Here is a 14,567-nt window from a genome sequence, read left to right on the forward strand (position 1 = left end):
CAATATAATCTACACGCGCGGGGAATTATGGGATACTGGGTGTCTTCTTTTTTCTTTACACGACTAGGAGCCTGCAAATTTGGACAGAATGGACCTATCATCATATCCATGGTTTTCCACAATTTGTGAGAGATTTTTTGTTACTGTATTGAAAGTTAAAATAGTGCTAATTTGCTGAGAAATTGGTTTACTAGTCCTAGGGGAGTAGCCAAAGCGCATGCGCGTTTTATTTCCTACGCTCCCTACCCCCTCGAGCCACCAGGGGCTAGTTGTTGGAGCGCAATGGCGGTGCACCGGGGACCTTCTTCGAAATGGCTCTTTTCCCGGGAGCAACTAGAAACAACGCCGTCCCGCCGCAGTGGAGTCGAATCTGATAGGGAACTTTCTTACCGTCAGCAAGCCGCCAACCTAATTCAGGATATGGGCCAGAGACTCAACGTGTATCCTTTCTGAAAATGAGGCTTTCAGCCCGCTATGTGGCAGCTAGGCTAACTAGCTACCCAAAATGGTTGTGCCGTGTTAGCTTGGTACCTAGTAGCCAGCTACCTTTCTTTGCAAGTAACTGAAACACAGCTAAAGGTGTCCATTTAAAATACAAGTTGAATGTTTTACTTCGACTAACGTTATGTCTTGGTTGGATTACAAAATAGGATACCAAACGCAGTAACCCTAACCGTTGAGGTTGTTACGCTAGCTAGTTCTTCAGCTAACTAGATAGCTAACGCACCATGCTAACCTCGTTCTGTTATGTGATCAGCTAACGGTAGCTGTTACTTTGGCCTGCTAGACGTTCACCTTAGCAGCTCTGTTATCGTCTATTCCGCCGGCTGGATGTACGAGTAACTGTTAGTTAATCATTTTTATGAACATATATATAATATGGTTTGTTATGTTATCTCACGAGGTAGTTAGTTGTGACATCTTGGTCAGCTGCGTCTCATTATTGGAGTAACGTTAGTGAACCTGAGCTAACTAGCTGAGATGGGAACAAAGCTAGGTGGATTGTCACCCAACTACCGGTAAATGACATCAGCCAGCTATGATGTTAGAATAGTTTATGCATTGATTGCAGTATTCCTGTTGTTTCCGCATATCACTTGGAATTCCTTAACCCTTGTATTCAGCTCTCAACTCATCATCAACACTGCAATCGTTTACATGCATAGATTTTATATGATTCACTCTTTCACTAAGTTTCATAGGAATGTAAGTAATCACCATCTCAATTGTAACAGATTTTTTTTTGTATTTTCATTCTCTAACTCTCAATCTAGCCTCTTCCTATATCTCGTTGTGTTGTCTTGCCAACCCCTATAGTCATTGTGCTTGGTGTGACAATGACTTGCAACACAAACAGATCTGGGACAAGGCTAACTTCTATCTACAAGGGAGATCTGAGGGATGTTCTTGTAGTCTTGGGCAGTATACCGGGTTATTTGGAAATAGCCAGTTCAGTGCTCTCTATTTAATAGAAGTTTTTCTATACATTTTAATATTTGTAGCTACTTTTTAAGTAAATACCGGCAGTCAACTTGTACATTTGAGTGATTTAGCAGATACTCTTATCCAGAGTGACTTACAGTAGTAGTAAGCGCATACGTTTTTGTACTGGTCCCCTGTGGGAATCGAATCCACAACCCTGGCATTGCAAGCCCCATGTTTTACCAGCTGAGCCACGCTGGACTACCTACACTAGTTCCCTACCATAGTTGGCCCAGAACAGTTGAGCCAGTCACATGTTTGTAAATAGCAAAAGTGGGAGCAGGTGAATCCAACTGTGTATAGACAGAGGTCGTGTTTTATATTGAAAGTCAAGTGTGTTTTGCCTCAATGGAGTGATCGGGGATGTGCAACTATAGTTTTTCTTCACAGAAAATACAACACATTCGGCAGAAAATAAGCATAATTTTCATCTGATGACGACAGAATTGCAATGCTATTTGGCTGGCAGCCACACAAGTAGGCTAAATGAGCTTCCAATTTTAAAAAGCAATGTATTTTTTTTGCGAAAACGATGCATGGCCATCATATTTCTGTTTATCATAGAAAGAATGTAGCCAGTTAATCTGGCGTTTTACCAGAGAGAAGTAGGCTGGCTACTAAAGTAACTACACATCAGTCAGAGCGCTGTCTGCTGATAATGTGTGAATTCTCATCAATCAAATCACATTTTATTGGTCACATGTTAAGCAGATGTTATTGCAGGTGTAGGGAAATACTTGTGTTCCTAGCTCCAACAGTGCAGTAGTATCTAACAATTCACAACAATACACACATGTAAAATTATGGAATTAAGAAATATATAAATATTAGGACGAGCAATGTCGTAGTGGCATTTGAGGTGTCAAAGCCTTTGGATGAGTTATCTGTACAGCTGCCACTGCAGCTTGATCGGAGGGACTGTGGTCCGGACCTCTGGCAGTCTCTATGGGGTGCCACAGGGTTAAATTCTCGGGCCGACTCTCTTCTCTGTATACATCAATGATGTTGCTCTTGCTGCTGGTGATTTTCTGATCCACCTCTACGCAGACGACACCATTCTGTATACTTCTGGCCCTTCTTTGGACACTGTGTTAACTAACCTCCAGACAAGCTTCAATGCCATACAACTCTCCTTCCGTGGCCTCCAACTGCTCTTTAAATGCAAGTAAAACTAAATGCATGCTCTTCAACCGATCACTGCCTGCACCTGCCCGCCAGTCCATCATCACTACTCTGGACGGTTCTGACTTAGAATATGTGGACAACTGCAAATACTTAGGTGTCTGGTTAGACTGTAAACTCTCCTTCCAGACTCGCATTAAGCATCTCCAATCCAAAATGTTATCTAGAATTGGCTTCCTATTTCGCAACAAAGCATCCTTCACTCATGCTGCTAAACACCCTCGTAAAACTGACCATCCTACCGATCTTCGACTTCGGCGATGTCATTTTTTTATACCTTTTATTTAACTAGGCAAGTCAGTTAAGAACAAATTCTTATTTTCAATGACGGCCTAGGAACAGTGGGTTAACTGCCTTGTTCAGGGGCAGAACGACAGATTTTTACCTTGTCAGCTCGGGGATTCGATCTTCCAACCTTTCGGTTATAGTCCAACGCTCTAACCGCAACCTTTTGGTTACTAGTCCAACGCTCTAATCACTAGGCTACCTGCCGCCCCGCTGTAGCTCCTTCCTGTATATGTCTAACTTTATGAGCTTGACTGCCTGTTTTTGACGATTTTTTTTTTTTGTGCTCGATAGCATATTTAGCTAGCAGCCTCACTATTACTTGTGCTCATTATGTTAGCATTCTAGTAATATACTTCCAATAGTTCATTTTCACCCCGTTTTTTGGCGCGCCCTTGTGCACTAAGCCTGTAATAGTGTACATCCTGGGATGAGTGAAGGACGGTATGACGATATGACATCCTGGATACCGCCCAACCTTAATGTCTTTATTTCTACAGATCATCTCCCAAACAACCTTGTTCCTGGCTGCGAAGGTGGAGGAACAACCTAGGAAGCTTGAACATGTCATCAAAGTGGCCCACGCCTGCGTCAACCCCCAGGATGCCCCACTAGACACCAAGAGCAATGTAAGTGAGGCCTCTGTAGCTGGGTGTTGTGATGTGGATCTCTTGTCATGGTGATATTGAGAGAGAGACACATTACAAATATGAAATCTGTTGAACTTTAGGCATACCATCAGCAAGCTCAGGAGCTGGTGATACTAGAAACGATAGTACTGCAGACGCTAGGTAAGGATCTGTCTATAGATGGATGATACATGGAAACTTCATGGGGCCGCATCCCAAAGGGCACCCTATGCTTTACACACAGTAACATGCTTTTATTGTACAAGGGCAGTACCCCAGTGGGCCCTGGTTTAAAATAGTGCACTACCCCAGTGGGCTCTGGTCTAAAGTAGTGCACTACCCCAGTGGGCCCTGGTCTAAAATAGTGCACTACCCCAGTGGGCCCTGGTTTAAAATAGTGCACTACCCCAGTGGGCTCTGGTCTAAAGTAGTGCACTACCCCAGTGGGCCCTGGTCTAAAATAGTGCACTACCCCAGTGGGCCCTGGTCTAAAGTAGTGCACTACCCCAGTGGGCCCTGGTCTAAAGTAGTGCACTACCCCAGTGGGCCCTGGTCTAAAGTAGTGCACTACCCCAGTGGGCCCTGGTCTAAAGTAGTGCACTACCCCAGTGGGCCCTGGTCTAAAGTAGTGCACTACCCCAGTGGGCCCTGGTCTAAAGTAGTGCACTACCCCAGTGGGCCCTGGTCTAAAGTAGTGCACTACCCCAGTGGGCCCTGGTCTAAAGTAGTGCACTACCCCAGTGGGCCCTGGTCTAAAGTAGTGCACTACCCCAGTGGGCCCTGGTCTAAAGTAGTGCACTACCCCAGTGGGCCCTGGTCTAAAGTAGTGCACTACCCCAGTGGGCCCTGGTCTAAAATAGTGCACTACCCCAGTGGGCCCTGGTCTAAAGTAGTGCGCTATAAAGGGAATGGGGTGCCATTTGGGATGTAGTCGTGGTACTTTTTGGTTAATTTGCATCTGGATGGCCAGTGGGCTTTGGAATGTCTAATCATGTTCCATTACATTGTTTTCAGGTTTTGAAATAACAATTGAACATCCTCACACTGATGTTGTGAGATGTTCCCAGCTAGTGCGAGGTACAGCCTTCTTCCTGTGTCTTTTCATCTTATCACCTTCTCTCATCTTTGACACACACCCCAACACAGACACTTATACTTTTATTAAACCTCTGCTGTATGTAGTAACCAGTTCTAATAATGTTTTCATTTTATTTCATTCCAGTGCTTGTCTGAGACTCCGAGCTAACCTTTGACCCCTCTCTTCCTTCTATTACAGCAAGCAAGGATTTGGCACAGACTTCCTATTTCATGGCTACCAACAGGTTGTTATCCTGACCCCGCCCCCCACTATGTTGCACTGTGATGGCACACTATAGCTTCCTGTACTGGCAGGTCCCCCTTCCTGTGTCCAACGCCCTCTTTGCGCCAGGCAGGTTTCTGGGAAACCCCTAGGGGCGGTACCAGCCAGCCAGGCTGCAGCAGTGCGGTGTATTGTACAAGGGCTCAGTGTTGGCACATAGGGGTTGAATGCACAATGTGAACGTGTTGGTGGTGCTGTAGACTGTCCTCACTGACCGTTTGGTTGCTACAGAGTGCATATGTCTCCTCCTTCCTAAAACACAATTGGTAGCCTGAATATAGCTTGCCACTAAAGATCAGTGAAAAGATGTAAACTATAGCATCTGTCCCGGTAAGTATTAATAACGTTTTTTTTTTTTCTTGATTTATGTTTGACAAATAGAAGCTAATATGCACTGCTCAAAAAAATAAAGGGAACACTAAAATAAAACATCCTAGATCTGAATGAAAGAAATATTCTTATTAAATACTTTTTTCTTTACATAGTTGAATGTGCTGACAACAAAATCACACATTATCAATGGAAATCAAATTTATCAACCCATGGAGGTCTGGATTTGGAGTCACACTCAAAATTAAAGTGGAAAACCACACTACAGGCTGATCCAACTTTGATGTAATGTCCTTAAAACAAGTCAAAATGAGGCTCAGTAGTGTGTGTGGCCTCCACGTGCCTGTATGACCTCCCTACAACGCCTGGGCATGCTCCCGATGAGGTGGCGGATGGTCTTCTAAGGGATCTCCTCCCAGACCTGGACTAAAGCATCCGCCAACTCCTGGACAGTCTGTGGTGCAACGTGGCGTTGGTGGATGGAGCGAGACATGATGTCCCAGATGTGCTCAATTGGATTCAGGTCTGGGGAACGCCAGTCCATAGCATCAATGCCTTCTTCTTGCAGGAACTGCTGACACTCCAGCCACATGAGGTCTAGCATTGTCTTGCATTAGGAGGAACCCAGGGCCAACCGCAACGGCATATGGTCTCACAAGGGGTCTGAGGATCTCATCTCGGTACCTAATGGCAGTCAGGCTACCTCTGGCGAGCACATGGAGGGCTGTGCGGCCCCCCAAAGAAATGCCACCCTACACCATGACTGACCCACCGCCAAACCGGTCATGCTGGAGGATGTTGCAGGCAGCAGAACGTTCTCCACGGCGTCTCCAGACTCTGTCACGTCTGTCACGTGCTCAGTGTGAACCTGCTTTCATCCGTGAAGAGCACAGGGCGCCAGTGGCGAATTTGCCAATCTTGGTGTTCTCTGGCAAATGCCAAACGTCCTGCACGGTGTTGGGCTGTAAGCACAACCCCCACCTGTGGACGTCGGGCCCTCATACCACCCTCATGGAGTCTGTTTCTGACCGTTTGAGCAGACACATGCACATTTGTGGCCTGCTGGAGGTCATTTTGCAGGGCTCTGGCAGTGCTCCTCCTGCTCCTCCTTGCACAAAGGCGGAGGTAGCGGTCCTGCTGCTGGGTTGTTGCCCTCCTACAGCCTCCTCCACGTCTCCTGATGTACTGGCCTGTCTCCTGGTAGCGCCTCCATGCTCTGGACACTACGCTGACAGACACAGCAAACCTTGCCACAGCTCGCATTGATGTGCCATCCTGGATGAGCTGCACTACCTGAGCCACTTGTGTGGGTTGTAGACTCCGTCTCATGCTACCACTAGAGTGAAAGCACCGCCAGCATTCAAAAGTGACCAAAACATCAGCCAGGAAGCATAGGAACTGAGAAGTGGTCTGTAGTCACCACCTGCAGAACCACTCCTTTATTGGGGGTGTCTTGCTAATTGCCTATAATTTCCACCTGTTGTCTATTCCATTTGCACAACAGCATGTGAAATTTATTGTCAATCAGTGTTGTTTCCTAAGTGGACAGTTTGATTTCACAGAAGTGTGATTGACTTGGAGTTACATTGTGTTGTTTAAGTGTTCCCTTTATTTTTTTGAGCAGTGTATATAAGGGTAACAAGCAAATTCTTAGTAATAATTGACACACCTAATACTCCAGTAGTAAAATGATCATCCATAATTCTCTCTAATATATGAATTACTTGTATGCTATAGGTATCCTCTTTACCTTAGTAGAATCTAAACATTACAGTTAATTATAGATTCATTATTTTCCTACATTTTATTTTAGTAACTGTACTTGCCCTGACTTAGATGAATAATTTTGCTATCCTATGAACAGCAATATACAATGTCTGGACAGAGGGCAAAAAATTTACAAAGTCAAAAGGATACTTCCATAATTAATGTATTGCCCAGATTTTTGCAATGCAAGACTATTGAACCATTTTGAAAAAGGACATTTAAAAAGAAAGTTGGCAAAGGTATGAGTGAGATGGCATAACTTGACAGGCTGGACTGGAACAAAGCAGGTGGATGGTGGACATCAATTATCTTTAGGAAACAAGCTTGATCCCAATAAAAATGCTCGGTACTCTCAAAGAACACGTTTACCATCTAGGGTTGTCCTCAATGTATCAGTTTTCTACGGTAAGATTCTGTATGAAATGGTAAGAGAAACAGCCACGATCATCCATCATAGAAAACCACCGGGGTACGTGCCTCTGCCACTCACTCTCAACAGTCTGGAATATGAAGGCAGTATTGTAATATGTACTGTATGCATGCAGATCAGCTGTACTCTGAGCTTTATTAGACCAGAGACATGGCTCTAGTCTAGAGACACCATAGAGAAGAGGTTCAAACCTCTCCTTGGGGACCCTCAGCCCTTCAAAACTAGCACACCTGATTCAACTTGTCAAGTCCTTGATTTGGTGAATCCACTTGTCAACTAGTCGTCAAGTCCTTGATTAGGTGAATCCACTTGTCAACTAATTGTCAAGTCCTTGATTAGGTGAATCCACTTGTAAACTAATTGTCAAGTCCTTGATTAAGTGAATCCGTGCGCTAGTTCAGGGCTGCAACAAAATTGTGAAAGGTCTGTGAGTTCCCGGGGAAAGGTTTGAAAACCATTTCCATAGGGTCTTCAGCCATGTCCCAGGACTAGTGCTAATGTCCTCTATTCCAACCCTAGAACTGTAGCTAACGGGCGTCTCCTCTGTGGTCTTACCTCCGACAGCCTCCACCTCACCACGTTCTGCCTGCAGCACAAGCCCACAGTCATCGCCTGCGTCTGTATCCACCTGGCCTGTAAATGGTCCAACTGGGAGATCCCGGTCTCCACTGACGGGAAACACTGGTGGGAGTATCTGGACCGCACCGTCACGCTCACACTGCTGGACGGTCAGAAACATTTTACTCTTCTTATTTTAGGGACCGTGGAATTCCACCCTCGTAGGGGGATATAAGCCAGGAAGGTTGAAATTGAGAACACTTGATTGAAGGTGTTGAACCCAAGACCTTCGGGGTTCTATAGTGGAATTCCACCCTCTGTTTAGTATTTCTTGTTTATTCAGACTGCCCAGAAACGCAGGGGGGATATAATGTGATGAAGGTGGACGCAGGGATTGAACCTTCAGGGTTCTAATAGTTGTCTTTGTGTCTGACGTAGAGCCGACCCGTCACTTCCTTCAGGGTTCTAATAGTTGTCTTTGTGTCTGACGTAGAGCTGACCAATGAATTCCTGCAGATTCTGGAGAAGACGCCCAGCAGGCTGAAAAGGATACGTAACTGGAGGGTAGGTTCTGCTCTCACAACTGGTGTAAGTGTTCCACCATTTAGCCCTAGTAGCTACTACTTCACTGTTTCATCAGATTGGTTTTCTGAATATTGACTGACATTTGGGGTGGAATTGTTTGGTGTTGCCCTTTTTTAACTGAATTTCACCACATCGCTATTCCAGGCCACGCAAGCTGCCAAGAAGCCCAAGATGGACAGCCAAACGGGCGACACCTCCTTCCAAGGGAGCTCCTCATTGGACGGCATCACCGGTGTGGCCGGCAGCAACTCATTCTTCTCTTCGTCTCTGTCAGACTCTGGGGAGATGGCTTCACTAGACGACATGTCTATCCCGTTCCCTCCCTACCAGGCCCTGGCTGGGGACCACGCTGAGCTGCTGGGGCTGGACCAGGGCCTTGCCTTTCTTCCTCAAGCCATCCCTTCAAAGTACCCATCAGGCAAACACGAACACAAAACGGCCAGTGCAGGCAAGCATCCACAGGCCCTGCCCAATAACCCCTCGCCCTTCACCCGCCCCCCACAGAAACTCTCCCTGGATAAGTACAGAGAGAAACAGGCAGCGGACCTGCAGAACGGTGTCCGAGAGGAGCAGAGCGGTGTGGACATGTACCAGTCCCCCGCCCTCCCTCACCACCAGTCCCATAAAAGACGCTCCCAGCCTGGGCAGGGTGTCCCCCAGCACGGGGACAGCAGGAGGGACAAGGCCAGCTCTAAAAAGACACGAGGTCTCCCACCACAGGCCTCGGCGGTTGAGAACGGCGTTGCGGCCAGCAACGAGGAGCTAAAGATGAGAATCAAAGTATCAGCTGAGAGGGACCAGGGCGGCCATGTTGGTGTCCCACAGGGCAAAGAGAAGTACAAAGACCACTCTGGCCCCAGCAGACACCCCAAGCACGGCCACTCGCACCCCTATTCCCTCAGCGGGAACGGCCGAGGGGCCATCGACCCCGCCCTGGCACTCAGAGTCCTCGGGGGCCATGGTAGCGACCTGGGGGGCTCCAGTTCCTCCTCTAGGAAACGGGCCAACCCTGACGTCAGTAGTCACAACAACCACCACCACTCTGCTAAGAGCAGCAGGAGTTCCAAAGGTGCCGGAGGCTCCTCCCACTACTCTTCGGACGGTGGTGGCGGCCCGAGGACTTTGGAGAGACACCACGGTGGCCCGGAGGGGTCAAATGGAGTGCTGGGGTCTAACGGCCAACACACCGACTACAAAGACACTTTTGACATGCTGGACTCTCTGTTAAGTGCCCAGGGAATGAACCTGTAAATTCAGACAGAGTTAGTTGTTTAGCCTGGGTGCAGGCTGTTTGGTTCTCTTACCAACTCTGTCTAAACATGTTTGGCTTGACATTTGAGTTGGCAAGACTGGACAAACAGATCTGGATAGTAGGCTAGGCAGGAGTTGTTGGATAGAGATAAAATAATTCTGAAAAAAGGTTTTTATGATTTAAAAACGATTTTATAACTTCATCACCCAGTCAGTCAGTCCTGTCCACACACAGTAATAATGACTGATGCTTTAAGGATTTTCAGAAATGTCTACAACCTGATATATACACAGTGCTGTAATGCTACTTGTCTGCTTGCTAAAAACCCTGGGAGCCACGTTCACTGGTTCTGTGATTGACAAAGTTCCAGATTTTAATTCTGTTCTTTTAAGGAGAGAAAGAGAAGTCTGTCTTTTTATTTGTTATTAATGATGTGCATGTTTCAATCACATAAGGAAAGATAGCAGCCTGGTGGCGGTTCAGTGTCCACGTAAATGCGTGGACGTTTTTGTACGTTAAGAAACAAACTTATTCCTTAAAATACTCAGGTCTTGAAACTTTTTTGATATAAAGAACGAAATAAATCTTCCTCTTGGCATAATACCTGTATCTGTAGAGATGTATAACTTCTGTCATGTTGTTGGTTGAAGGCTGCAGGAGTACAGCATCTATCTTACCGTAGAGGCTGTTTCAGTGTGCTTGTCTTCTAATGGGAGGACACACATTGTATATGATGGCAATCCAACTCATCACACATGGCTAGTCAGAGGACATACAAAGGCCCTTTCCCAGATCAACACCTCACCTATGTCTGTATCCAAAATGGCACCCTATTCCCTATGTAGGGCACTCCTTTTTGACCATGGCCTGCAAAGTTCCCAGCTGGGAAAAACACTGGGTCCTGGTCAAAAGTAGTGTACTACATAGGGAATAGTGTGCCTTTTTGAGAGAGACACCCTTATGCGCTTGTGGGATCTCAAGTGCTTAGGGTCTAGGGGTCGATTGGGGACTGGGCCATATGCTGTCTACTGTCCAACTAAGTGGATGCCAAAGGCTGTGCCTCAAACATACAGCAGATTATTCTAGAGCTATAAAAGAAGTTTACGTTATATCTGCTGTGAAGTGCATTTAAAAAGATCTCGGCATATTTACAAAAAGCCTTGTGATTGTAACAAGTCGTCAACAAGTCGCTATTCTTCAATATTGATAAATGTCTAATTAACCAACCGCCATCCTATGAAAATATCTCTAGAGGTGATTGTATATAGGACTGCAGTTCTGAGTTATAACTAGCTAGTCGGTTGACTTGTTACACCCTCAGACCACACATTCTATTCTGCCATAACAGTGTATTAGGAGGTCCTAAAGCGGACACTATTGAACAAATCCTTAATGTGTGTACTGGGAACCCAAATAAACGTGTAAAACTGTCGTTTTTACACACAAACACATCATGGTCTTGTGTATTTTATAATGATTATTTGTGCTACCTCATACATCCACTGGGTGGTGCTGTTCAATCATTGATTAGTTGTCATCCCTTGGTCTGGCAAAAAGACCATGGAGCAGTTATTCTTGCGTTTACACCGGCAGCCCAATTCAAATATTTTGTTGCTAATTTGGTCTTTTGACCAATTAAAATAGAACGGGGCTCCCGAGTGGCGCAGCGGTCTAAGGCACTACATCTCACTATAGTCCCTGGTTCGAATCCAGGCTGTTTCACATCCGGATGTGATTGGGAGGCTCTTTGGGCGGCGCACAATTGGCCCAGCATCGTCCGGGGTAGGCCGTCATTGTAGATAAGAATTTGTTCTTAACTGACTTGCCTAGTTAAATAAAAAAATACAATAATAATATTGACCAGAACAAACCAGTAGAAATTTGCCTATTCCTTTCGACCGCATAAATCAGGAAGTCTCCCCCGTCTGAAAACTAAGGGACTTCCTAATATGGATACCATAGATGGAATGTATTGTTGTAGAGTTATGTCAAGAGAGAGAAGGCTCTTGGCGTGCCGCAATCAACACTTAACGGAACTAGCTACTAGCTTGGATATTATTAGCTGTAGCTATGTGCAAAAGTGAACATTTTATTTAAATCTCTGTAGCCAGGTTTCCATGATCCAATCTTTTCTTATGCGACTAAAGTAATGTGTCTGATCAAATATGTAATGACAGATCTAATGCAAACGGAACATTTGTCGGTAAACAAAATACCCTAGACAAGGTGGAATCTATTTGTGTCGGTATTAGAAATGTAGGTGGAAACGATTTTATGCGCAAATATTGGTATAGTAACTATCATATCAAAGTATGAAGTACTTCTCATCGGAAAGCATGCAGTCAGGCTACAGATGAAATATATGATGAAATTCACAGTGGTGAAAGAGCAAGGTGATGAGCTTGATGCTCCTTTCCAATAAATATCGAGGTTCTTTATTCTGGTGACATGATGATAGAATAATCTCTGTTGTCCATAATAATCTGATCATGTATCTGTGAGCTGTTGACTGGAGCGCACATGCCATTACCAGAGTTGGTACACCCGCTATATAACGCAACATTTTGTTTGTGAGAAATCATCAGTATTGTTGAAAATGTGATGGACATCAATTTAACTTGTCTTTTTTATTCGGTACATGCGAATATAACAGCAAAACGTAATTTTATGTGTACTTCGTCCATCACGCACAGACTTTTATAGGCGACAAGTCAATTTGACGGAAACCTCACTGGTTGGGAAATGCGCATATTGTTAATATGCCGTTTTTTTAACATTCGCATGAAAATCTCTCGCCAATCGAAAGAAAACTGTCAATTTGGGCCAAAATCTATCTGGGGGTCCAAGCCCGGTTTTGCCACCCGGTAGCGCCGGCACTGACCGTCTGATTAATGGCCGTTGTCACTGTATTGTGCTCATGGATGTATTACGGAAGTAACATCCTGGTCTTATTTGGATCATCCAGGTGCTTCATTCTGCCAGCTCAGTACAGACTCAGCAGAACTAGCAGGTGTAGGTAGTTACATAGGGGATTAATATCATCATACAATATGTCCCTCAGTCAGAAATAAATTCATGGTTCACTTCTCCACAAAGTCCCCAGCTGGCAAAAACAATCATATGTTCTGGGGACAATGCAGTCTTGCCTTGCTCACAGAGTGCAAAACTCAAGCAAATATTTATTTGGTGAAACTTTGCAAAAGTGTCCCCAAATATAACTGTCCCCAAAGCTCCAGCTGTCCCTTTAAAAACCGGTTGAAACCAGTCAATTTGAGATTTCCTCCATTGTCATCAATAATTCACCATCTTTGACATTTCAACTAATTATGGCCCATAGTGTGACCTATTTGAGCTGGGCTGTGTCTAGGCCAGGGCAGAGTTAGAGAGAGGACAGAGAGCAAAGTACACTCATTTTAGTGTTGATATCTAGGTTAACAAATACTATGGCAGTGAATATAGAGTACACTGTCGTAGAGAATATTCAATCAACAGTTGTACATGTGTTACATGTACGTTCAAGAATGCCTCTATGACTGCATCCAGTGTCTTCAACAGTGCAAACAAACAGTGTCTTGTCTTGTGTGTGAGCAGATAAACAGGAACCACTCAGGCTCACAATCACAGCCCTCTGAGAACACGGGTGGCTGATCACTGGGTGAGTTGCGTGCCGTTCACAGCCTGGCTTGGTGAGTGTCTTGTTTGAAATTCCATCCATCACCTCACCTCGTAATGTCTAACGAAGCAGAGGTCTCTTCACCTCCTCCCTCCACCAGAGGTCTCTTCACCTCCTCCAGAAGTCTCCTCACCTCCTCCCTCCACCAGAGGTCTCTTCACCTCCTTCCTCCACCAGAAGTCTCCTCACCTCCTCCCTCCACCAGAAGTCTCTTCACCTCCTCCCTCCACCAGAAGTATCTTCACCTCCTCCCTCCACCAGAAGTCTCCTCACCTCCTCCCTCCACCAGAAGTCTCCTCACCTCCTCCCTCCACCAGAAGTCTCCTCACCTCCTCCCTCCACCAGAAGTCTCCTCACCCCCTCCCTCCACCAGAAGTCTCTTCACCTCCTCCCTCCACCAGAAGTCTCCTCACCTCCTCATCTCCTCACCTCCTCCCTCCACCAGAAGTCTCCTCACCCCCTCCCTCCACCAGAAGTCTCCTCACCTCCACCAGAAGTCTCCTCACCTCCTCCCTCCACCAGAAGTCTCCTCACCTCCTCACCTCCACCAGAAGTCTCTTCACCTCCTCCCTCCACCAGAAGTCTCTTCACCTCCTCCATCTACCAGAAGTCTCTTCACCTCCACCAGAAGTCTCTTCACCTCCTCCCTCCACCAGAAGTCTCCCCACCTCCTCCCTCCACCAGAAGTCTCCTCACCTCCTCCACCAGAAGTCTCCTCACCTCCTCCCTCCACCAGAAGTCTCCTCACCTCCACCAGAAGTCTCCTCACCTCCTCCCTCCACCAGAAGTCTCCTCACCTCCTCACCTCCACCAGAAGTCTCTTCACCTCCTCCCTCCACCAGAAGTCTCTTCACCTCCTCCCTCCACCAGAAGTCTCTTCACCTCCACCAGAAGTCTCTTCACCTCCTCCCTCCACCAGAAGTCTCTTCACCTCCTCCCTCCACCAGAAGTCTCCTCACCTCCACCAGAAGTCTCTTCACCTCCTCCCTCCACCAGAAGTCTCTTCACCTCCTCCCTCCACCAGAAGTCTCCTC

The 14,567-nt window shown here is 46.1% G+C and overlaps 1 protein-coding gene across 6 annotated transcripts; it reads left to right on the top strand.

The window, feature by feature from the left end:
- The first annotated feature begins 63 nt into the window (after positions 1-63).
- On the top strand, positions 64-11,311 carry LOC129842424 (cyclin-T2-like). Of its 6 annotated transcripts, none has more exons than XM_055910983.1 (9): positions 64-440; positions 1,125-1,206; positions 3,450-3,578; positions 3,680-3,740; positions 4,593-4,655; positions 4,855-4,900; positions 8,030-8,193; positions 8,540-8,611; positions 8,753-8,843. In XM_055910983.1, exons 1-8 carry the CDS (start codon positions 283-285, stop codon positions 8,578-8,580), a joined length of 744 nt encoding a protein of 247 aa, XP_055766958.1. In that variant the 5' UTR covers positions 64-282; the 3' UTR covers positions 8,581-8,611; positions 8,753-8,843. The 6 variants fall into 6 exon arrangements, 5 of the variants coding, with proteins under 5 accessions (XP_055766958.1, XP_055766959.1, XP_055766960.1 ...); XM_055910984.1 differs by having other exon boundaries at positions 8,540-8,587; positions 8,753-8,842; XM_055910981.1 differs by having other exon boundaries at positions 69-440; positions 8,517-8,611; positions 8,753-11,311.
- The last annotated feature ends 3,256 nt before the right edge of the window (positions 11,312-14,567 follow it).

The sequence above is a fragment of the Salvelinus fontinalis genome, unplaced genomic scaffold (assembly GCF_029448725.1).
Source record: "Salvelinus fontinalis isolate EN_2023a unplaced genomic scaffold, ASM2944872v1 scaffold_0040, whole genome shotgun sequence".
Classification (NCBI taxonomy): Eukaryota; Metazoa; Chordata; class Actinopteri; order Salmoniformes; family Salmonidae; genus Salvelinus; species Salvelinus fontinalis.